Raw genomic sequence first — 25,971 nt, forward strand, 5'->3', positions numbered from 1 at the left:
GGTTCTTTACCCTTTTCACTTTTTTTCCCCAAAGGCTTGTAACCTGTGTTAAAGGGGCAGGAGAGCAAATGAAGTTTTAAATAATATACACAAATACTTCCCAAGACAAATGAAAATACATAACAAATCATTTGCAAATAGGCCACAAGTGTTTCAATAAGTTTGCTCCTTGAATTTAAAAAAATGAATAAATTACAAAAGAGTGAAATAAAATGAAGAAATAATAATGACTTAACAACTGTGATGTTACAATAGCCTAGCAAATGTATTGCAATTAGACATGAATTGTATTGCAATTAGATATGAATCATGCCATCAGCAGAGAAATGTTTCATCATAGGATATTGATCAAATTCAGATGAGTGTAGACTTCTAGACTCATCTGAATTTGATCTATATCCTATGATGAAACATTTCTCTGCTGACGGCAGTAGTCTTATGTGATTCCACCCCCATCTCCAGGGCATGAGGGCTCCTGAATGGTTTGATGAGTCGGAAATGTAAATTATGTAACTCATATGCTATGGGCTTTGCAGTTACCAGATATGTACAAAACTAAACGGCTATTGGAGATTTTTGCACGACTCTTAGATAGCACTTTCCACCACCATCATAACACCAGTTGTGGGAAAACAGTTAGAGAAATGTAGAATCTTTGCCAAGATGCATTGAAGTTTCTCTCATGACTCATGGTGGCCCAATAAATTTACTAAAATGCTTTACGTTGCTATTAATTTGCCAACCAATATGTGGTTCTTGCCCAAACAATATATAGTTCTTGCCCTAAAGCTCTTGTTGATGAATGAGCAAATCCCCACAGTTCCAAAATCTTGCAGAAAGACCTCCCATAAGAGGGGAGGTTATTACTGTATAACAACAAAGGGGGACCAAATCTGGAACCTTTGTCCATTTAATGTATACAGCCATATATTCTTTTCATTGAAACACTAATTATTAATTGTGTTAATAAATTATGCTATTATTTTATTATTTTTGGGATGCAATTTTATTCTAATGTATAATGTAATAAACCACATGCAATGTAATACCTCACTACATTATGTACAAAAAAATGAATTACATTATCAATGTTTATTAAATCTTGACTGTAGCACGCTTCACAGACGGGCAAGGAGGAGGCGGGAACCGGCTGAACATCAACATAAAGTTTAATAATAAAAAGATCTCAAACAGAACATAAACCACACAAACATAACTCAAACACAAAGCACACATGTGTCTCTCTCTTTCCCTTTGGCACTTCCAGATGCTCTTTATCACTCTCTCACACTGATTAGATAACGACATGCATCCTCACAGCCTGGCCCCTCCCTCCTCCTTGGCACAATATTGTTTTACAATATTATCACATTAGGCTTGATTGTTCTGTTACATAAAGCTTTGCATTATGAACTCTATTACAGTGGCTTTCATAAGGCTATTTGAATTGTTCAAGTACAGTGGCTGAGAAAAGTAATAACTGTAACACCTCAATAAAGGGATGATTTAAAAAAAACAACAAAAAAAAGCCATTTGTTACCAGGAGTGTGGGAAAGCATCATTCAAAGATCTCTGGATGATCTTCCACTTTCCCATGTCATTCAGAACAATTTTAACTAAACCTGTGGTGAGCTTTGATTCGGACAGTGAAGAAAGCAATGCAGACAGCGGTTGCAAGAGAGCACCAGACTGGAGAAACAAGCAAGGGTTCCTCAGCAAGGATGCAGACTAACTAATGATCAGACGAGTCAGATGGTGTTGTCACGTTTCGTGACGTAACGGAGATATGACGGATGCAATCGCAGGTTAAACAGTTTTATTGTAGAGAGACACAAGCAGGAAAATCCAAAACGTGATCCAAAAAACGTAATCCATAAACATGCAAGAGGTCAGGCAATCGGCAATGAGGCTTACACAGGGCTAGTCAGGAATCAAGGTCGTGGTCACAGAAAACAGGGTCAAGATACAAAACATGAAACATAAGCTATGACTATGAACTGGGAGCGGAGAAACCAGCGTGAACTAAACAAACGAAGCATGACTATGACTATGACTATGACTATGACTATGACTATGACCATGACCATGACCATGACCATGACTATCTATATTTACTCTAATCTAATATTCCGCACCGTGTGCTGGGAGGCGAGCGGTATATATACAAACATAATCAGCCTTGTAATGGCTGACGGCTGAGGGCAATACAGACACACGTGACACCATAGCCAATGACGGAACAGGGAGGAGACCTAACAAAACATAACAGATGCACGTGTCGAAATGTCACGATTGTCAACAAGGGAAAAGCAGGTGCTCGCGCACCTGCTCGTGCATGCGCGCTCACATGCTCCACAGCACACTGCTTAAAGGGGAACTCGTGACAGGTGTTTTGTGTCTTTGTTACACATGCAGTTAAACTGCATTTTTAAAATGTAGTTTTGTAGATTTTTTTTATTTTGTAGAAAGTTAAGTTGAGTGGATCTTTGTAAGGCATTGACAAAATACAGTAATATTAGCTCCTTCTGTTTCGCTTGGATGTTTAATTTGACTGATATCACTAGAAGTTGCAGAGGAGAAAGGGGATAATGGAGAAAGAAAGGATCAGACACAAGAGGTTGGGGAAGCCACTATTGCTACTATTGCCACTATTTGTGACTTTAACAAATCCTGCTTGATTGCTGCTGATCATGCTGTTAATCCAGTCTTGGTACTGAGACACTCTGGTGTACACACCGGGGAAATTAGGTAAAGCGCAACCATTACCAAAGCTCACAATCCCAGCCTGAACCCATGTTCCATTGACCTTGACTACCAGTGGACCTCCAGAATCCCCCTGCATGAACAAGAAGCTGTTAGCTAGATGCCTGCTTTTTCTATTTTCTATAACACTGTAGTGTGAGCAGGAATATTACAACCCCAATTCCAAAAAAGTTGGAGTTTAGCAAAAGTGTTTAGTGAAAGTGTTGCTAAAAAGAAACAGCTGGAGAAACATTTTGCAACTAATTCAGTTAAATAGCAACAGGTTAGTAACATGATTGGGTATAAAAGAGGCATAACATCTGCCCATCTTTACTTCTGAAAGACTCTGCCTCTCTAAGATACTCTTTTTATACCCAATCATGTTACTGATCTGTTCCCAATTAACCTCCAGCTGTTTATTTTTAGTAACACTTATTTTCCAGCCTTTTGTTGCTCCTGACCCAACTTTTGAGACATGTTGTGGCCATCAAATTCAAAATTACCTTATTTTTTCTTAAGATGATACATTTCCTCAGTTTAAACATTTGATATGTTTTCTATGTTCTATTGTGAACAACATATGGGTTTATGAGATTTGCAAATCATTGCATTCTGTTTTTATTTACATTTTACACAGTGTCCCAACTTTTCTGGAATTGGGGTTGTATGTCAGGTGTTAGATTCCTTACCTGGCATGAGTCTTTTCCTCCCTGAGAAAAGCCAGCACACATCATATTGTTTGTGATAGAACCAGTTCCATATCCGTTTGCACAGTCACTGTTACTGACAATCGGCACCTCCACCTCCTGCAGAGTTCCAGGGGACGGCAAATTCACTGTGGAGACCCATGATGCCCCTTTACCAAAATGCTTTCTTGTAAATATACAATTTATAAACTCTGCTGAAAAATCCAGCCTGATCAGCTACCACCCACCAAAACACAGGACAAGCTGGATTCACTGGTATACCTGTACCTTTGCCAGCTAGTCAGTTATTTTCAGTATCCCTGTTACTTGACTAAATTAACCAGTAAATGTTAGAGATTTTAGTAGTGGTATTTTAGAAACTTATCTATGATGTTGCATTAGTAGCAGGAGTTCAGAAACTTTCAACATACCAGCACAAAAGTTACCAGGTTGACCAGCTTGATTTTCAGGGGGTAAGAATATTTTACACTCCAAAGCAAGGAATGGTTCATTTCTTTACAGATTTTTTTTTTCAAATCAACTTGATATATAGAATTAAACGACTTAAACAGTACTCACCGCTAGAACCAATTCTACCCCATCCTGTGACCCAGACATTAGTACCACCGGGAAAAGAACTGCTGCTTGCTGCGAGGCACACCGGCATGACATAATCATTGAATGTCACAGAAGAGGAGAGCTGGACCAGCGCAATGTCATTGTCATTGGTGTTTTGGTCATACCCTTGGTGGATGATAATGTTACTAGTGCTTCTTTCCTGCAAATTAACATTAGTCCCCTCCAGACTTTGCATTCCTAGTAAGATTGTGATAGAATCTGCAGCAAAGCTGAAAATGAAAGCTGTCAAACAATTCATTCTCACACTTACAGTTAGTGCAAAATGCAGTGGCTAGACTCCTGACTGGCACTAGGAAGTACGCAAGCATTTCTCCTTCTCTGCACTGGCTCCCAGTTAAATACGGGGCTCCATATAAAGTACTTTTAATGGGTATTTTAAAGGTTTACACGGATTGGCACCAGAATATATTACTTCTACAACTTCTTCTACAACTATTTCAATCGCCTAGACTTTTAAGATCCACACAGAGTTCTTTTAAGTGTCCCAAAGTCACAATGGAAGTCTAAAGCCTCGTGGTCCATATTTGATCTTGTCATGAAACTGAATCTTTTAAATCGCTGTTGAAGACTCATCTTTACTCTGCTGCATCTAACTGTCCTTAAATTTATTGTATTTGGTGTTCATGTGATTATTGTAAATATAAAACATAAGGAAATAAGGGATAGCGAGTTGACCAAAGTGCCTTACACTCCCAGAGTTACAATACATGCACATTTAACCAAATACAATATAACAGTAATGACCTACTTCTATTAAACCATGGGACATATTATGTGTTGTACACTCCGACAATGCAAATATCTACATTATTATTTTGTGGTTATTTTAGACTCTCAATCATAACTCCATATATACCTTTGGAAACAGTGAGCAGCTGATAAGACCCAGTTCTGATTGATCAGGCTGCCACCACAGAAATGGCTGCCACTTGTCTGGAAGCTGATCTGCCAAGGCCAGGACCCGGGAGCAGCATTTTCACCACCCACAATCTTGGTGTTCAGTGGAGGCCGACCACACACTGGTAGAAAAGAGGGAGGTCACAGAACACACGTCTTTATTCTACCTGCTCCAGTGGTAGCAGATGCAAGGCGTTAACTTGCCATCGGGAGCAACTTGGGGTTCAGTGTCTTGCCCAAGGACACTTCGGCATGTGGAGTCATGCGGGCCAGGAATCAAACCGCCAACCCTACGATTAGTGGACAACCCGCTCTACTACCTGAGCCACAGCTGCAAATTGTGTAGTCATTTTTACACTGCAGATATTTTTTGTTGTGTTTTCACTTGGCTGTCTGTCCTTATCTATTAGGTTCAGATTTCAGCTGCTCCTAAAGCTGGCATGACTTTGCTCTCCCTTTATTTCCGTCTCTGCTTGTATGGCAACAGCGTCATGGTTTTGTTTTTTGTTTACAGTTCGTTCCTGATATAAACTCCACCTACAGTATCGGTCTGTGTGCCTAGTTTCTATTCAGTCCTTTGTGCTTATAGTGCATACCCAACTGAGTTTATCCCATTCACGTTATTACTACACCATATTTGTTTTCCTTATTCCAAGCTTCCGCAGTTCTCCCCAGTTTTTCTGGTTTTGACGTTTGTCTGTTTCCCTAATCTGGAACACCTTCTATGTGTAACTGTGATTTCTGTAACCTATACATACATTACCAAATATACACCTTCTGTATGTTAAAACAATAAATGTAACATGTTGATGTAATAAAATGTTCTATTATTTTTTTGTATTATTATTCTGTTTGTCATTCCTAATTTTCTCCAGGAGTTACGATCCCAAAACACATTGCTTTTGAATGGAAGTTTATGGATTTTACACAGCAACATCGCCAATGTGGATTTCCAGTCTTAGCTTCTCTGCACTCATGGAAAAAAATCGCATACTGTACAGTTCATGTGTGATTTTGTGATATGTAATCACGTGATATTATGCCCTGAAATTGCACAAGTGAATTCAAATAAACATATATGTAACACCATGTGAATAATATATGAAATGTAAAAATCATGTGAAAAATCAAACCTGTTCCCTACATATAAAATAATAATAATAATAATAATAATAATAATAATAATAATAATAATAATAATAATAATAAATTAACATGTGAAAAAGAAACTAAATAAATCATATGGGGATAAAAATTACATGTGAAAAATAAATCGTGGGGAAAAATTTAATGTGAAAAATATTTAACTATGTGACGGGAATGAGGTGAAAAAATAATTGAACATAAGTGAAAATACATGAATAATGTGCAACCAACCTCAATGTGAAAATATAAGAATCAAATGGGGAAAAACTGCATGATCATTACAGTTGCACATACTGTTTATGTTTGTGTGGAAATTCCTCTTTGGTAGTCACAATAATGTATGGCCCCTTTTGTCATTCTGTATATATCTTCACACACAGAGTTTCTTCTTTAACACTATTAGACTAAATAGATGAACACTGACATGGAGTTAAAACACCAACAATGGCGTGAGTGTTAAATTAACACTGATCACTGAGAACTATATAAACACCATAAAAGTATATAAACACTTACACTAGTGAATTTGCTGTGCATGTAAAATCACTGACAAAACACTGAAATATGCACTCGTTTCTTCATGAAATGAATTTCAAGTTTAAGCACCTTATCTTGAATCTGTTTGCTCACAAACCGGTAAATCCACTTTGTGGTGTCTAATGTTCTAAAAATAATACGCTTTTGTCACCATTATTTTACAAGCATACCGTGTGTGTGTGTGAGTGTGTGTGAGTGTGTGTGTGTGTGTGTGTGTGTGTGTGTGTGTGTGTGTGTGTGTGTGTGTGTGTGTGTGTGTGTGTGTGTTTTGAATCAAGAACTTACCATCTAGCTGGGAGAGTGAGCCTAATGGAAAAGGAAGAGACAAGCACAACGTTTAGTGCTCCATCAAACAATGTCAGAGTTTTATCACTGTATATTCATATTCTGTATTTCTGTATGGAGTGTTTTCTGTAAAAACGCTGCAAATATGGACTCATTCATGAAATAAATTTCAAGAAAAACACCAAGTTGAAGTTTGTGTTCACCTGACACCACCTGATCATCAATGTCACAAATAGGTAAATGCCTAACGTCTGTTCTAAAAATAAGATGCTTTTTTCACCGATATTTTTGCATACTGTGTGTGTGTGTGTGTGTGTGTGTGTGTGTGTGTGTAACATCTGAGGATGTTATTGCTCCAGCCAAGACAATAAAATGAGTAAATATTAATATCACTATAATTTTGAACATGACATCACATGAATTTTTATAATGCTAATATAAAACAAAAGACCTAATTCATCATGACAGTAGATAAACCAACTTGATTTATGCCTAGGACACTTTGCTAGTGCCTAGGACAGTTTGTACAAATTATATAGTTCAATGTCACTGACAAAAAATAGTGTAAATTTAAAACAAATCTTCAAAGCTAATTTTGTAGATTATCAACTTCAAAATTTGAGTGAAACAAATCATTTTAATTAGAGTAAAATTACAATTCTAGTCAAATTGTATAAGCAACTACGTGCCTTTCAATTTATGTATTAAAAACTTTTTATACAAAAGTGGATAATAGTGAATATACAGATTACAGATATTCAGATACGGAGAATAACAAATATACTGAGAGAAAAAACACATCCGTTCACAACGGGTACAGCGAGTAAACATACTTTACAATGCAAATATTCCAACAGTTCCAAGGCTAATATAGATGAGTAAAGAAGTGCTCAGTGCTCAGTGCTTCCAAAGTACTTGAATTCAACAGTAATAGTTCAATCAAAACCCCCCCCCCCCCCCCCCAAATTTTACACATGGTAGGATAAATTGTATCTTTAACATGTATTCTTGTAAACTGTAGTAATAAAAATGTCAAAACAGAAAAATGTTCATTTCACTGTTATTGTTTATGTGTGCCAACTGTATTAGCTGAAACTGAAGAAAGCTTAAGCCTCACAGCCTCACAAACTTCACATCATGTTAAAATTACATCATGTGATATATCCAGGAAAAGCTTGTTTCCTGATATCTTACTTTACATGTCATTATGACATACACAATTTCCTTTATACACCTTATAAGCTGCACTAACTAGAAAATTCCAGAAACTGGAAAAGCATTTAGATAAGATAAACTTTATTGATCTGCATTAATCCATGCTGTATTTTTAAAACTGTTTTCCTCAAGATATATATTTTTTTTCTATGACCAGCATTAATGACGTTTTTCATGTTCATTCCTATCCCTATTTAAAAGGATATTAAAAGGATATAAATCTATTTTTGGATTTATGTTTTTATACTGAAAATGTCATAAAACGGTGCATGTTCTTTTCTTGATTAAACAATAAATTAATAATTTTCCAGCAAACAGTTCTGTAACATTTTTTTCTCATGAGAGCACCTTCATGGTAAAATAAATATTTTAATTCTAACAACAAACATCAAAAGACTAGATGTATTAGATTAGCTTTAGATGTATTAGTTTATGTATGCTTATTTATACGTATTTAATTAGAAGAAACCTCCTTAGTATAAATAAATGTAAATTTTTGTTTTAATACAAAAGAAAACGTATAAGAGTCTCAGCAACCAACTAACAATTCTGATATCTATTGTTTAAAAAAAATGACCCTATTCTTCTTTAGTGTTTTGCCTTAAATGTAATATATTAAAAATATCATCAGAATGAGCAATTCTTTTACACCAACCTCTAGCATTAAGGAGCAGAGCACATAGAACACACACAATTTTCCTCAAATAGATGTCCATGATCTTGTGTCTCCTCTGGTTTCAGGCAGTCTTCTGTCTCTTGATGTCTTGTGTCTCTACATACGATGTTAGAAACGTCCTCAATGCTGCACACAAACTGTAACCTCCCCAAATGCATCACCTGTTTATACTTCCTCACAAGAGGTTACTTCCCACACTGATCTAGAAATCAGTCCCTGTACAACTTGTAATTACTAGGTGGAGGAAAAACTGATTTGAGATCAGCATTGAAGAATAATATACCAAACAAACAATGAAACATATACAGTTGAGGCCAAAAGTTTACATACACCTAGGCTGATGGCATTCAAACTCAATTTCGTATAACACCACACATTTCATGTTACCATACATTTCCTGTGTTAAGTCAATTAAGGTATCTACTTTATTTAACAGACAGATTTATTTCAGCTTTTATTTACCATATTAGATTTTCAGTGGGACAAAAATTTACATACACTTCAACCAGTATTTTACATTTACATTACATTTATGACATTTGGCTACTGGTTCACTAGGTCATGCACTAAGAATATTATCAGTCTAAAAAACTCTGTTGGGAAAGAAAAACACAGACAACACAAATTTTCTTTTTTTTAAATAAAGTACTAATTTAAGAATGGTATTTGGTGACATATTTGAGTTATTATATCCTACTTGGCAGCTTGAACCAGTCTGGCCAACAAGGCGTTTCCATCCACAGAACTGTCATGCAAACATTCTGTTTTGTTTTTGGCACCTGTCATGTCATGGCTAGTGACTCCATTTCCCAGAAAGCACCGCAAACTACAAACATGGTGGACAACTCCCAAAACTACACACAGACACGGCACCTTCTCCTGAGAACTAACACACACCTGTTCCCAATCACACTGACACTCTCTCCACACTACTTAAGATTCGCTCACAAGGAATGTCTTTGTGAAGTATTATGTTCAGTTGATGTTATCTCTGTTGGTTGCCAAGCTATGAGCGCATGGTGTTAGTCTGGTTTTGACTTTGTCTATTTCCTCGACTTTGATTCTCGGCCTTGCCAGTTCTATATTGTTTGCATGATTGTTTGACATTAACTTGTTAGTTTTTAAATTTTTGCTCAACCCTTTACATTTGTTGTTTGATTAATCTGCCGTACCTGCAGTGATCGTGATTGCTACTGGTCTGACCTGATTTTTTTTTTTCTTTCTTGCAAATTGTTTTCAAAACATCTAAAGTATTTGTCTTTTTTAGTCTGGGCCATTTTTCAACTCTTTGTCCAAGTATCTCACCAAACTTATGTTTTATATTGTATTTTATTTAAAAATATATACTTTTTTGAAAATTGCTCTATAAAAATGCGATTTGCTATTAATCACTCATTCATGTGTTGTCTGTATTATAGCACAGTGAACAGCTAGAATGACAGTAGACAGTTATTTAGGCAGGTCTCAAGATGAATTTGCTGAATACTCCAGGGAATTACAGGAAAAAAGGACTAAATTTAGTAAAAACTCTTCAAATGTTATAAGGAAAAAAATGAAAGTTGTTACAGTTTTTGGCTACAGTTCAAGATGTGGTCTGGAGTTTTGTTAGCAGTATATACATTGCTGAGATAAACACCCTCACATAATGTCTTTGCATTTGCAAGCACATTACAGGAGACCAGTTTTTTACTGATCCCTTTTGTTCAGGTCTCAAGATGATGTGAGCCAAATTTTGACACAATTTGGAGGAGGAGTAGCAAAAATGGACTTTAGATATAAACATGTTATTGTAACTTTGGAACAGAAGGTGGCACTGGCACACAATTTGTTGCATAGCCTCAGGTCATGGTCCTGAAGATGCCTTGCAAAGTTGTTGCTGAGATTCAGCCTCACTTCCTGTTTGGTGGCTTTGCTGTCAGATTCATTGGCCCATTATGAACAAACCATGAGATTTACTCTGAAGATGATGTGTGCCAAATCATTAAATTTGTTAATTTGTAGGAGGAGTAGCAAAACAAAAAAAAGTTTTTGAAAAAAAAATCCAAGGATGGCAGAAAATCTCAATAGGCAGAAATCATAGGGTGTGTTGAACTCATCTTGATCCAGGGCGTTTCAATTTTAGACACACAGTTCAAAAAGTTATGACCATAAACATGCTTACAAATTAGGCCCAAATTGGACCCGATGGTGGCACTAGATCATTGGCAGCACTTGACCCAAATTTGGTCAGATATTCCTTAGACCCACCCCAATTAGTGTGCCAAATTTCACAACTTTTTACCAGATGGTTCTGTGAGCTTCCATAGACACCCTAGCCAGAACAAGATGAAGAAGAAGAAGAAGAGGTAGAATAACAATAGTGCACCTATGCACCTTTGGAGATTGTTTAATTTATTTAGATTTTTTAAATTAAGCCTGAATTGTAAATTTGAAATGAAAAGTTCCTGTCACAGACCTGTCACTAGTAAGATCCTCAAGCATGGGAAAGGATCTGAGATGAAACTTGACATATACTGGTTACTTTAAATATTTTCCAAATATTTTCCTTTGAAATGATATGGTCTGGATCAGGTCAGACATGCCCACACATTCAAATGCACTCACCCACGGAGCTCATAGACGATACAAAGACGTCCGCGGAGGTAAAAGTGGGTCTTCATAAAGACGATGTTGCAACTGTCATTTCTGTCTTTCTTCCTCAAACTATTGAGGATTTCTACCTCTTCCCTGTAAGTTCTGAATGGAGAACAAATCAAATTAATTCTACAACAGCACACTGAAAAATTCCCTTACAGTAAAGGATAAACTGTTAGTTCTTTTCTCAGAGGCTTGGACTTTCATCCAAATGAGTGTACACATGTTTCAAAAGCAGTATTGATCTTCATCAATTTCATATTTGATGATAAAAAAGAAATATAAACAATGTACAATATTAGTACATTGGATTAAGGATCTTATAGGGGGAATATGACAGGGGCAGTCCACTTTTAAGATCCATATATGTGCTCCCAGCAGTGAAGAATTTCCTCATTGGTCTAACTTAAGGAAATCTCTAACTTCACTAAACCCTTCTCATTCATCAGTTGTATGTAATTATAGGACTGGGACAATTTGTAAATAAATCTCAGTGCTCAATCTACACTACACAGCTTTAATAATGTAAACCAATGTTTCTTCTGTTCCCCATGTAGTAATACCATATAATAAGACATAAAAACAATAGAGTGTAATATACTTACCTCATGTCTTGAATGATTTTAACAGCCACCATCTCATTGGTCTTGTGATCCAGACACTTAGAAACCAGTCCAAAGGATCCTTTTCCAAGCAGTTCCAACACCTCATAGTGGTAAGCTATATGATCAGGGGAAACCTGCAAACACACGATTCAAAACCAGTCAATTTTAATGATGTTTCACTGATAAAACAAAACAATAGTTACCGAAATATCCATCAGGCCAAAAGAACAGATTGACTGTTACATGTATGTTGTTGCCATTCGATTCAGCCTTGCCCAGGTACCAGAGCTCAGAGTATTCCCTGATCTCTTTCAGTTCAAAATCCGTCAACTTGTCCCCAAAATGCCTGACCACATCTAGAATACACAGGAGTGGCATTAATGGAAATCATGATTGTAAATCAGTGGCCAATTTTAGTCATTACTGGTAATTTATTTTATATATATATATATATATATACTGGTAATTTATTTTATATATATATATATATATATATATATATATATATATATATATATATATATATATATATATATATATATAAATAAAATTTGGAGATTGGAGAAATCATAAGTTGTTTTTTTTTTAAAAAAAAAAAAACACTTGAAGCATTCATTGTGTAGAACTATTTCAATTACTTTTGTTTGATTTGTTCATTGCAAACAGCTGAAAGTCTGTACATTTTGACAATAAATCTGATTTGCAATGGGGGTTGAATACTTTTGATTGCAACAGTTTATGTATGTCATACAGTGAAGACTATTTTATTTTACATTTAATTGCTTTATTCAATTTCTGTATTTTGTACTTGAATACTGATAGACCTACCTGAGAAAACGTATCGCTATCATGAGGTAAGATTGAAGTCATATCGCCCACCCCGAAACATTACCATTTGGTGATTCCAGTCTTGAATTACACAAAAATGTGAAAGGAACTTCTTATTGTAGTAAATATCATAACCCCTGCTGATAAGGTTTTTTATTATTTTAGGAATTAAAATGAAAAAAGGTACAAGAACAGAGCTGTGTTCAGAAATGAGTTTGTTGTCATTCATAGACAGATTAAAAGCAGTAATAAAGCATGAAGCTTGATGTTATGATATGCTGCTAAATGTAACTCTACATTGTACTCTCTCTCTCTCAGCCTATTTAACTTTGGGCGAGGCATCAAATCATTGAAATGTCGAACTGGAGGACACAATATAGTGTAATACAATAACAAAACCGGTTCGCTTGTATTTTCATACAATATAATAAAAGTTCTACACATACCTCTATATCCCATTTTTCAAACCTTGCTTGATATATAATGTAATATATGATATGTTCAATGTAATATTCATCAGAACCAGCATTAACTTTACACCTACCTGTAGCATTAAGGAGTACAGCACATACAACACACATGACTTTCGACAAATTAATTTCCATGATGCTGTGTCTCCTTTGGTTTCAGGTAGTTTTCTGTCTCCTGGTGTCCTGTGTCTCTAAATGTATTAGACTTTTACTTCTTCTTATATTCCAAGCACATGTAAACTGTAACCTTCCCTACCTGCACAACCTGCTTTTATACACTCACGAGGGATTGCTTCCCACACTGATCTAGAACTAGCTCCCCTTACCCACATCTTTAACTTATAATCACTAGGTGAAGGCAAAACTGACCTGAGTTCACCAAACAATATACCAAACAAACAATCAAACAGATATCTTTCAGGGAGCACTTCCTTGCTGAATTCCTTTTAAGCTGCTTTATGAAACAATTTGTAGTACAACTCACTTAATAAATAAATTTGAACTGAAATGAATCAGACAGGCAGCTTACATGAATGAATACATTTATATAATTATCTCTATATATGTTCCTGATGTTGGAATACAAACACTCTTACCAGAATAGTCTGATTTATATGTTAAACAGAATATAAGTAACAAGTGATGTAAGGTTGTTTCAAGCAGAAGTTTGTATGACTGTAACGTTTATATCAACCACTAGAGAGCGCTCGTGTCCTGAGAGTTCTTTTTCAAAGACACGTTTTTTTCCTGCTCTCTCTCGTTAGAAAGCTGTGTAATACATGTACTACCATGTGGCACAATGTTTAAGTAAATTAATTTAAGTTCCATTTAAATGATTGTCCGTCATCACTTCTCAGAACAACACTTGAGTCACATCTCCAATAAATTATTTTATTTGTGGTCATTCTAATTTTTGAATAGCAGATAGTGTGGAAGTATGTGCTGGAATTCTGTACATGCCTTCTATTGAACTTTGGTGTAATGTGTATCTCTCTAGGTATGTCTCTAGGCGACTAACAATCTGGGTATGTCCTGCCACAGACCTAAAAGGTTTCTCCAAATTTGTCACTGATCTAAGCCATTAATCTTTTCTCTGTACAATGATGATCATCATCATGTACATTTCATATTTTGTCTCATTCTGTATTGGTGCTTGGAGAGGGGGAGAGAGAGAGAGAGAGAGAGAGAGAGAGAGAGAGAGAGAGAGAGAGAGAGAGAGACTTTTGACTGTTTACAATCTTTATTTAGCAAAAGTCACACTATACACATTAAAGGCAAGGTGACTCAATAGAGAGAGAGAGAGAGAGAGAGAGAGAGAGAGAGATTTGCCTTCTCAAAGCTTCTGAAACTGACTTTCTGAAGAGCTGCAATGATAAATACAGCTCACAATATTTCACTGTGCCACCTGCCCCACCCATGTGCTGAGACGGAAAGAGTATCAGTGACGGAGTTCACTTATAACAGTGAATATAGTTAGAACAAGTTAACAATGAACGTTGTATTCATAACCTGCAACAATAGCATTTTAGTTGAACTGTTCCTTTAGTACAAAATTGCTTAATTCATACGAAACAAAATAACACCAGTTACTGCATCAACCATTTTGATGGCCATGAGTCTCTTGAACCAGAAACTTGGCAGTAAATGTTTAATTACATCAAATGATATTCCAGAGATAAAATGTAATTTTATAATAATCAGGTGTAGAAACTTCTAATTAAATTTTGGGTGGCACAATCCATTTCAGATTCAGGTCTTCGTGTTCAGATTAAACTTTACAAAACACTACATTACTGGCTCAAAGACTGAAGTGATGGCAGTCAAATCTGCTCTCCTTTGCTTTTCTAAAGTCCCTGCATGTAGCATTTTGGAAATTTAATTCTGAATTTGAAATTGATTGTGCCAACAAAAACTTTCCAGACCCGATTAATATCAAATTCAGACTGTAGTGACACATTTCTCCTTCCATTCTTTTTCACCCTTCCTACCCTCCAGAAGTGGTGAGATTAACTTACTTACTGTCTTGTATATACAAATAGTGTGAACTATGTATACATACAAGTGAAGTATGTGAACGACACATAGTTGTGAGCAAAGTCACAAACTTATGTATGACACTATATTTGCAGTAAATACCACTGTCAATCAGCCAGTTCTTCCTTGGTTAGCACTGGTTTCTGAAAGACAAGAAATATTGGAGGTATTAGTGCTACTGTAGGGCATATAGTATTCAGTGAGGGATGCTCTGCAGGTTTGCCTTCATGGAATGCTCCATGGTCAATCAATTGGTTTAGAAAATTGGGGAATATCATTGAGCAGAAACCCCACATTGAAGTCACTTCAGAGTTGTCCAGGAGAGAGTATCCAGGCTGAATGAAGAAGATTTCAGCTGAGCACATCCCATTACATCTTCATTTGCAAACAAGAGCAGCAGAAATCCCACAATGTCATACAGCTACCAGCAGCTGGAGCCAGTGGAGCAGAGTTTTTTGATCAGATTTAGATACCTGGTGTCACTGGCTGTTTACATGCGCATCAAATTCCGATTAAGGTCTATATTCGGGTTGCAGCCATATTCCGAATACAATGTTTATATGATTTATATGATACAGGAATCAGAATATTCCTGTTTACATACTAGATGGAAGTGTGCCTGAGTTGCCATTCCTAAATACCTAGCCTACAGGTAAGCATCTGTTACCACCCACAATTCCTTGCAAACTGAGTATGCGCATATATCTCCTTTCAGTGGATTTTCTGAAGAAAGTGTCTACATGCAACAAATTTCAGATTAAATTTAGCGTATTCCAGGGCTGGGAACCAGAATTTGGGGAATCAGAATATTGTCATAATCTGAATCTGGCGATCAGATTGGGGTGTTTACACGACTCAATACTAAATCAGAATATTTCCAGATTCTGATTAATATCAGAATACTGATGTGCATGAAAACATAGCCACTGTTACACTTAGCCAACACAAAGCTTTAAAATTTTAATCTCTACTAAAGATTACTTTATTTCAAACAATATGCATTGTTTATTTATCCACTCTTCTTTAAATAAACCATTATATCAATTGTCTAACAGAAAACATCTACAGGATGTGTGTTATTTCTGTTCACATTGGAGGTAAAGATATTTCTGAAATGAACTTATTGGCTGGTCAACCAATTTATAATAGTGTAACCCTATCTTTCTGAAGCCATCACGGCGAATCCTCCAGTCTCTTTGGCAGGGGCAACATAAATAAATAAGATACAGGTATCTTGTTACAGGTATCTACAATGATGTTAAGTCACGTTTCTTTCTTTAAATAAGAAGCATCGGCATAACAGGCTAAAAGGCTAAAATGCTATTGGAGATTTTTGCACGACTCTTAGATAGCACTTTCCACCACCATCATAACACCAGTTGTGGGAATACAGTTAGAGAAATGTAGAATCTTTGCCAAGATGCATTGAAGTTTCTCTCATGACTCATGGTGGCCCAATAAATTTACTAAAATGCTTTATGCTGCTATTAATTTGCCAACCAATATGTGGTTCTTGCCCAAACAATATATAGTTCTTGCCCTAAAGCTCTTGTTGATGAATGAGCAAATCCCCACAGTTCCAAAATCTTGCAGAAAGACTTCCCATAAGAGGGGAGGTTATTACTGTATAACAACAAAGGGGGACTAAATCTGGAACCTTTGTCCATTTAAAGTATACAGCCATATATTCTTTTCAATGAAACACTAATTATTAATTGTGTTAAAAAATGATGCCATTATTTTATTACTTTTGGGATGCAATTTTATTCTAATGTATAATGTAATAAACCACATGCAATGTAATACCTCACTACATTATGTACAAAAAAATGAATTACATTATCAATGTTTATTAAATCATGACTGTAGCACGCTTCACAGACGGGCAAGGAGGAGGCGGGAACCGGCTGAACATCAACATAAAGTTTAATAATAAAAAGATCTCAAACAGAACATAAACCACACAAACATAACTCAAACACAAAGCACACATGTGTCTCTCTCTTTCCCTTTGGCACTTCCAGATGCTCTTTATCACTCTCTCACACTGATTAGATAACGACATGCATCCTCACAGCCTGGCCCCTCCCTCCTCCTTGGCACAATGTTATTTTATATATTATCACATTAGGCTTGATTGTTCTGTTACATAAAGCTTTGCATTATGAACTCTATTACAGTGGCTTTCATAAGGCTATTTGAATTGTTCAAGTATAGTGGCTGAGAAAAGTAACAACTGTAACACCTCAATAAAGGGATGATAAAAAAAAAAATAGCCATTTGTTACCAGGAGTGTGGGAAAGCATCATTCAAAGATCTCTGGATGATCTTCCGCTTTCCCATGTCATTCAGAACAATTTTAACTAAACCTGTGGTGAGCTTTGATTTGGACAGTGAAGAAAGCAATGCAGACAGCGGTTGCAAGAGAGCACCAGTGTGGAGAAAAAAGCAAGGGTTCCTCAGCAAGGATGCAGACTAACTAATGATCAGACGAGTCAGATGGTGTTTTGTGTCTTTGTTACACATGCAGTTAAACTGCATCTTTAAAATGTAGTTTTGTAGATTTTTTTGATTTTGTAGAAAGTTAAGTTGAGTGGATCTTTGTAAGGCATTGACAAAATACAGTAATATTAGCTCCTTCTGTTTCGCTTGGATGTTTAATTTGACTGATATCACTAGAAGTTGCAGAGGAGAAAGGGGATAATGTAGAAAGAAAGGATCAGACACAAGAGGTTGGGGAAGCCACTATTGCTACTATTGCCACTATTTGTGACTTTAACAAATCCTGGTTGATTGCTGCTGATCTTGCTGTTAATCCAGTCTTGGTACTGAGACACTCTGGTGTACACACCGGGGAAATTAGGTAAAGCACAACCATTACCAAAGCTCACAATCCCAGCCTGAACCCATGTTCCATTGACCTTGACTACCAGTGGACCTCCAGAATCCCCCTGCATGAACAAGAAGCTGTTAGCTAGATGCCTGCTTTTTCTATTTTCTATGACACGGTAGTGTGAGCAGGAATATTACAACCCCAATTCCAAAAAAGTTGGGACGCTCTGTAAAATGGTGAACCTCTGCCCATCTTTACTTCTGAAAGACTCTGCCTATCTAAGATACTCTTTTTTATACCCAGTCAAGTTACTGACCTGTTGCCAATTAACCTGCAGCTGTTTATTTTTAGTAACACTTACTTTTCCAGCCTTTTGTTGCCCCGTCCCAACTACTTACATCAAATTCAAAATTACCTTATTTTTTTCTTAAGATGGTACATTTCCTCAGTTTAAACATTTAATATGTTTTCTATGTTCTATTGTGAACAACATATGGGTTTATGAGATTTGCAAATCATTGCATTCTGTTTTTATTTACATTTTACACAGCGTCCCAACTTTTCTGGAATTGGGGTTGTATGTCAGGTGTTAGATTCCTTACCTGGCATGAGTCTTTTCCTCCCTGAGAAAAGCCAGCACACATCATATTGTTTGTGATAGAACCAGTTCCATATCTGTTTGCACAGTAACTGTTACTGACAATCGGCACCTCCACCTCCTGCAGAGTTCCAGGGGACGGCAAATCCACTGTGGAGATACATGATGCCCCTTTACCAAAATGCTTTCTTGTATCTGTACAATTTATAAACTATTTTGAAAAATCTAGCCTGATCAGCTACCACCCACCAAAACACAGAACAATCTGGATACACTGGTATACCTGTACCTTTGCCAGCTATTCAGTTATTTTCGGTTTCCTTGTTCCTTGACTAAATTAACCAGTAAATGTTAGAGATTTCAGTAGTGGTATTTTAGAAACTTATCTATGATGTTGCATTAGTAGCAGGAGTTCAGAAACTTTCAACATACCAGCACAAAAGTTACCAGGTTGACCAGCTTGATTTTCAGGAGGTAAGAATAATTTACATTCCAAAGCAAGGAATGGTTCATTTCTTTACAGATTTTTTTTTTCAAATCAACTTGATATATAGAATTAAACGACTTAAACAGTACTCACCGCTAGAACCAATTCTACCCCATCCTGTGACCCAGACATTAGTACCACCGGGAAAAGAACTGCTGCTTGCTGCGAGGCACACCGGCATGACATAATCATTGAATGTCACAGAAGAGGAGAGCTGGACAAGCGCTATGTCATTGTCCTTGGTGGTTTGGTCATACCCTTGGTGGATGATAATGTTACTAGTGCTTCTTTCCTGCAAATTAGCATTAGTCCCCTCCAGACTTTGCATTCCTAGTAAGATTGTGATAGAATCTGCAGCAAAGCTGAAAATGAAAGGGAGGACTGTCAAACAATTCATTCTCACACTTACAGTTAGTGCAAAATGCAGTGGCTAGACTCCTGACTGGCACTAGGAAGTACGCAAGCATTTCTCCTTCCCTGCACTGGCTCCCAGTTAAATACGGGGCTCCATATAAAGTACTTTTAATGGGGTTTTTTTAAGGGTTTACACGGATTGGCACCAGAATATATTACTGATCTTCTACAACTATTTCAATCGCCTAGACTTTTAAGATCCACACAGAGTTCTTTTAAGAGTCCCAAAGTCACAATGGAAGTCTAAAGCCTCGTGGTCCATATTTGATCTTGTGATGAAACTGAACAATTTAAAATCACTGTTGAAGACTCATCTTTACTCTGCTGCATCTAACTGTCCTTAAATTTATTGTATTTGGTGTTCATGTGATTATTGTAAATATAAAACATAAGGAAATAAGGGATAGCGAGTTGACCAAAGTGCTTTACACTCCCAGAGTTACAATACATGCACATTTAACCAAATACAATATAAGAGTAATAACCTACCATACTTCCATTAAACCGTGGGACATCTTATGTGTTGTACATTCTGACAATGCAAATATCTACATTATTATTTTGTGGTTATTTTAGACTCTCAATCATAACTCCCTATATACCTTTGGAAACAGTGAGCCGCTGATAAGACCCAGTTCTGATTGATCAGGCTGCCACCACAGAAATGGCTGCCACTTGTCTGAAAGCTGATCTGCCAAGGCCAGGACCCGGGAGCAGCATTTTCACCACCCACAATCTTGGTGTTCAGTGGAGGCCGACCACACACTGGTAGAAAAGAGGGAGGTCACAAACACACACATCTTTATTCTAACTGCAATCTTACTGTTTGTTAAGAACAACATCCACTTATATAAGAAATATTATTTTTAAAATATTTTAAGTCCATTGATATTAGTGGCCATTACAAGCTTTCAGGCTTTTATAAGCATCATCTTGGGGTACTCCTACAGATACCAAATTGTGTAGTCATTTTTACACTGCAGATATTTTTGTCATGTTTTCACGTGGCTGTTTGTCCTTATCTAAGAGGTTCAGATTTCAACTGCTCTTAAAGTTGTTTTTCTACATGTCACAATTGGCGTGACTTTGCTTTCCCTTATTTCCGTCTCTGCTTGTATGGCAACAGTGAAATGGTTTTGGTTTTTGCTTAGAGTTCTTTCCTGATATAATCTCCACCCTACAGTATCGGTCTGTGTGCCTAGTTTGTATTCAGTCCTTTGTGCTTATACTGTATACCCAACTGAGTTTATTGTATTCACTTTATGGCATATTTTTTTCCTTTCTCCAAGCTTCCGCAGTTCTCCCCAGTTTTTATGGTTGTGACGTTTGTCTATGCGTAACTGTGATTTCTGTAACCTATACATACATTACCAAATATACACCTTCTGCATGTTATAACAATAAATGTAACATGTTGATGTAATAAAATGTTCTATTCTTTTTTTGTATTACTATTTTGTTTGTCATTCCTAATTTTCTCCAGGAGTTACGATCCCAAAACACATTGCTTTTGAATGGAAGTTTATGGATTTTACACAGCAACATCGCCAATGTGAATTTCTAGTCTTAGCTTCTCTACACTAACAGAAAAAAATCGCATAATGTACAGTTCATGTGTGATTATGTGATATGTAATCACATGTGTGAAGATATTATGCCCTGAAATTGCAAAAGTGAGTTCAAGTAAACATATATGTAACACCATGTGAATAATATATGAAATGTAAAAATCATGTGAAAAATCAAACCCGTTCCCTACATATAAAATAATAATAATAATAATAATAATAATAATAATAATAATAATAATAATAATAATAATAATAATAAATTAACATGTGAAAAAGAAACTAAATAAATCATATGGGGATAAAAAATTACATGTGAAAAATAAATTGTGGGGAAAATTTTAATGTGAAAAATAATTAACTGTGTGGGGGAAATGAGGGGAAAAGAATTGAGCATAAGTGAAAATATATAAATAACGTGGAACAAACCTCAATGTGAAAATATAAGAATCAAACGGGGGAAAACTGCATGATCATTACAGTTGCACATACTGTTTATGTTTGTATGGAAATTCCTCTTTGGTAGTCACAATAATGTATGGCCCCTTTCGTAAATCTGTACATATGATTCACACACAGAGTTTCTTCTTTAACACTATTAGACTAAATAGATGAACACTGACATGGAGTTAAAACACCAACAATGGCATGAGTGTTAAATTAACACTGGTCACTGAGAATTATATAAACACTATAAAAGTATATAAACACTTACACTAGTGAATTTGCTGTGCATGTAAAATCACTGACAAAACACTGAAATATGCACTCGTTTCTTCATGAAATGAATTTCAAGTTTAAGCACCTTATCTTGAATCTGTTTGCTCACAAACCGGTAAATCCACTTTGTGGTCTCTAATCTATGTTCTAAAAATAATATGCTTTTGTCACCATATTTTACAAACATAATGTGGGTGCGTGCATGTGTGTGTGTGTGTGTGTGTGTGTGTGTGTGTGTGTGTGTGTGTGTGTGTTTTGAATCAAGAACTTACCATCTAGCTGGGAGAGTGAACCTAATGGAAAAGGAAGAGCGCAATGTTTAATGTTCTATCAAACAATGTCAGAGTTTTACCACTGTATATTCATATTCTGTATGGAAAGCCTTTGCTTTCTAAATATATCATAAGGAGCATACAATATGCACATTTTCTTAAAAAATCAAGTGAACCCTGTATTAGGGAGACTGATTATTGACTGATTATTGATTTGAGCTTTCTTAAGAACAAGGATGTTCTTGCTTATTGAGTATAATTTTGAACACAACATCACATGAATTTTGATGATGCTAAAAAACAATAAACATAGATAATGACAGTAAATAAACTGCCTAGGAACATCTGTGTAAAAAATATAACACTATATAATGTCACTGACAAAAAATGGTGTAAATTTAAAACAAATGTTCAAAGCTATTTTAGTAGATTATCAATTGTAACATTTCAATGACAAATGATTTTAATTAGAGTAAAATTACAATTCCAGTCAAATTTGCATTTCAATTTACATATTAAAAACGTATTATACAAAGTGGATAATAGAGAATATACAGATATATAGAGAATAACAAATATACTGAGAAAAACACACATCAGTTCACAATGGACCCGGTGAGTAAACATACTTTAAGATGTGCTTATCCCACCAGCTCCAAGGGAAAATCCCTTAACGTCACAATCATATCATGTGATATAATCATGAAAAGCTTGTTTCCTGATATAAATGTCACTTTAAGTGTCATTATGATATACACAATTTCCTTTATAAACCTTATAAGCTGGACTAACTTGAATGGAAATGGTTGGATTTATGTTTTTATACTTAAAATGGCATAAAACAGTGCATGTTCTTCTCTGTCCCTCTCACACAGAGGCTGCCGGCACCGAAGACTACGCTCCCCAGCTGCACCACAGTAACCCTAACCCTAACCCTAACCCACAGGTGCTCACGCTCAGACTCTCACACCCTGGGTACTGCCTCGACGCTGCTGCAGCCTGAACGCCACTTCCAATGCCAGGACGACCACGCTCTACACCTGCACTCGTCACCTTCTCATCGCTCACCCTCTTTCACTCATTGTAAATAAAAGAGCACTTTTCCCCCTAAATCTGCCTCCAGTGTGTCTGTGTTCCGCCCCGCCAAAGCCCTGAGTAGTTACAGGTAATTCATCATTAGAGCCACAATAATGTATGGCTCCTTTGTAAATATGTACATGTGAATCACACTCAGAGTTTCTTCTTAAACACTACTAGACTAAAAAGATGAACACTCTCATGGAGTTAAAACACTAACAATGGCATGAGTATTAAATTAACACTGGTCACTGAGAATTATATAAATACCATTAAGCTATAAAACACGAGTGAATTTGCTGTGTATGTAAAACACTGACAAAAACACTGCAAATATGGACTTGTTCATTCAATCAATCAATTTCAAGCTAATCACCAAGTTTGTGAAGTTTGTGTTCACCCGGACACCACCTTATCATAAACCTCACAAACAGGTAAATGCCTAACCTAAATGGTTAAATGCTTTTGTCACTGTTATTTTTGCCTTATGCAAGCATACTGTGTGTGTGTGTGTGTGTGTGTGTGTAACATCTGAAGCTGTTATTGCTCCAGCCAAGACAATAAAATTAGAGAAAATAAATGTGACCATAATTTTGAACATATCACATGAATTTTTATGATGTTAATAGAAAACATGGTACTTCATGGTAAAAATAAATATTTTAATTGTAACAACAAACATCAAAAGACTAGATGTGTTAGATTAGCTTTAGACTAGATGCATTAGATTAGCTTATGATGTATTAGATTATGTATGCCTATTTACACATTTAATTAGAAGAAACCTCCTTAGTATAAATAAATGCAAATATTTGTTTCCATACAAAAGAAAACGTATAAGAGTCTCAGCAACCAACTAACAATTCTGATATCTATTGTTTAAAAAAAATTACCCTATTATCCTTTAGTGTTTTGCCTTAAATGTAATATATTAAAAATATCATCAGAATGAGCAATTCTTTTACACCAACCTCTAGCATTAAAGAGCAGAGCACATAGAACACACACAATTTTCCTCAAATAGATGTCCATGATCTTGTGTCTCCTCTGGTTTCAGGCAGTCTTCTGTCTCTTGATGTCTTGTGTCTCTACATACGATGTTAGAAACGTCCTCAATGCTGCACACATAAACTGTAACGTCCCCAACCTGCATCACCTGTTTATACTTCCTCACAAGAGGTTACTTCCCACACTGATCTAGAAATAGGTCCCCGTACAACTTGTAATTACTAGGTGGAGGAAAAACTGATTTGAGATCAACATTGAAGAATAATATACCAAATAAACAATGAAACATATACAGTTGAGGTCAAAAGTTTACATACACCTAGACTAATCACATTCAAACTCAATTTCGTATAACACCACACATTTCATGTTACCATACATTTCCTGTGTTAAGTCAATTAAGGTATCTACTTTATTTAACAGACAGATTTATTTCAGCTTTTATTTACCATATCAGATTTTCAGTGGGACAAAAATTTACATACACATTAAGCAGTATTTTACATTTACATGTTCACAAAGACAATGTCTTTGTGAACTATTATGTTCAGTTGATGTTATCGTTGCCATTGCTGGCATTTACCAAGCGATGCGCTAGTATTGTTATTCTGGTTTTGACTTCCCTTGACTTTGATTCTCTGCCTTGCCTATTCTATGTTGTTTGCATGATTGTTTGACCCTAGCCTGTTATTTGATTTTTGCCTAAACCTTTGGATTGGTTGTTTGATTAAACTGCCATACCTACAGTGATCGTGATTGCTACTGCTCTGACCTGGATTTTTTTCTCTTGCAAAATCAAAAAATCTTAAGTATTTGTTTGTTTTTTCAGCCTGGGCCTTTTTTCCCCTCGTTGTGCAAGTATCTGCACCAAACTTATCTGTTCAATAGTATGGGTTTTTTTTTTTTTTTTTTTTTTAAATTGCTCAATGAATGTGCTATTTGCTATTAATCACTGTCATTCATGTGTTGCCTGTATTATAGCACCGTGAACAGTGTTGGCTCAAATTTAGCCTATTACCCAAAAACATTTAAAACTCAACTTAGAAGCCAATACTCACATCTACCTCTGAGCCCAGTTGGAGATAGAAAAAACACACCAGCCGTGAGTGAGAAGAAGCAAGGGTCCAGCTTTATTGTTCCACCACACGAGATCCACACCGATGAGAATTCTCAAAAGTGATCCCCCATACCCTGAGCTTAAGCTCCAGTATTTATACTGTATTTACACACTAGATAACCCATAGGTTTCCAGAAAAGGCCTATTTCACTTACCCATAGAATTGAAACCAGGGGTTTTACTTTACACATAAAATCAGAACCCAGGCATTTCCAACAACCCAGGAAACAACAACCCAGTGTTTCTATTTACCTAGGTTTTCAAAAACCAGGGTTCTCTTTTACCTAGGTTTTCAAAAACCAGGGTTCTCTTTTACCTAGGTTTTCAAAAACCAGGGTTCTCTTTTACCTAGGTTTTCAAAAACCAGGGTTCTCTTTTACCTAGGTTTTCAAAAACCAAGATTCCCATTTCCCTAGGTTAAAAAAATGACGTAAGCAAGACGACTAAACAACCGGGAGGGACCTTGGTCTTATCGTTATCTCG

The 25,971-nt window shown here is 36.1% G+C and overlaps 1 protein-coding gene across 1 annotated transcript; it reads right to left on the bottom strand.

Moving 5' to 3' along the window:
* Positions 1-1,151: 1,151 nt before the first annotated feature.
* Positions 1,152-24,512, bottom strand: LOC108277243 (uncharacterized). The gene is made up of 16 exons (XM_053677053.1): positions 24,335-24,512; positions 22,287-22,307; positions 20,329-20,491; positions 19,406-19,674; positions 18,830-18,975; positions 18,071-18,345; positions 14,714-14,724; positions 12,306-12,418; positions 12,063-12,196; positions 11,428-11,559; positions 8,803-8,876; positions 6,933-6,953; positions 4,924-5,086; positions 4,008-4,276; positions 3,432-3,577; positions 1,152-2,836 (listed from the first exon to the last, which is right to left on the bottom strand). The coding sequence occupies exons 1-16, from the start codon at positions 24,393-24,395 to the stop codon at positions 2,561-2,563; spliced, it is 2,274 nt and encodes a 757-aa protein (XP_053533028.1). The 5' UTR covers positions 24,396-24,512; the 3' UTR covers positions 1,152-2,560.
* Positions 24,513-25,971: the final 1,459 nt, after the last annotated feature.

Source organism: Ictalurus punctatus, chromosome 2 (assembly GCF_001660625.3).
Source record: "Ictalurus punctatus breed USDA103 chromosome 2, Coco_2.0, whole genome shotgun sequence".
Lineage (NCBI taxonomy): Eukaryota > Metazoa > Chordata > Actinopteri > Siluriformes > Ictaluridae > Ictalurus > Ictalurus punctatus.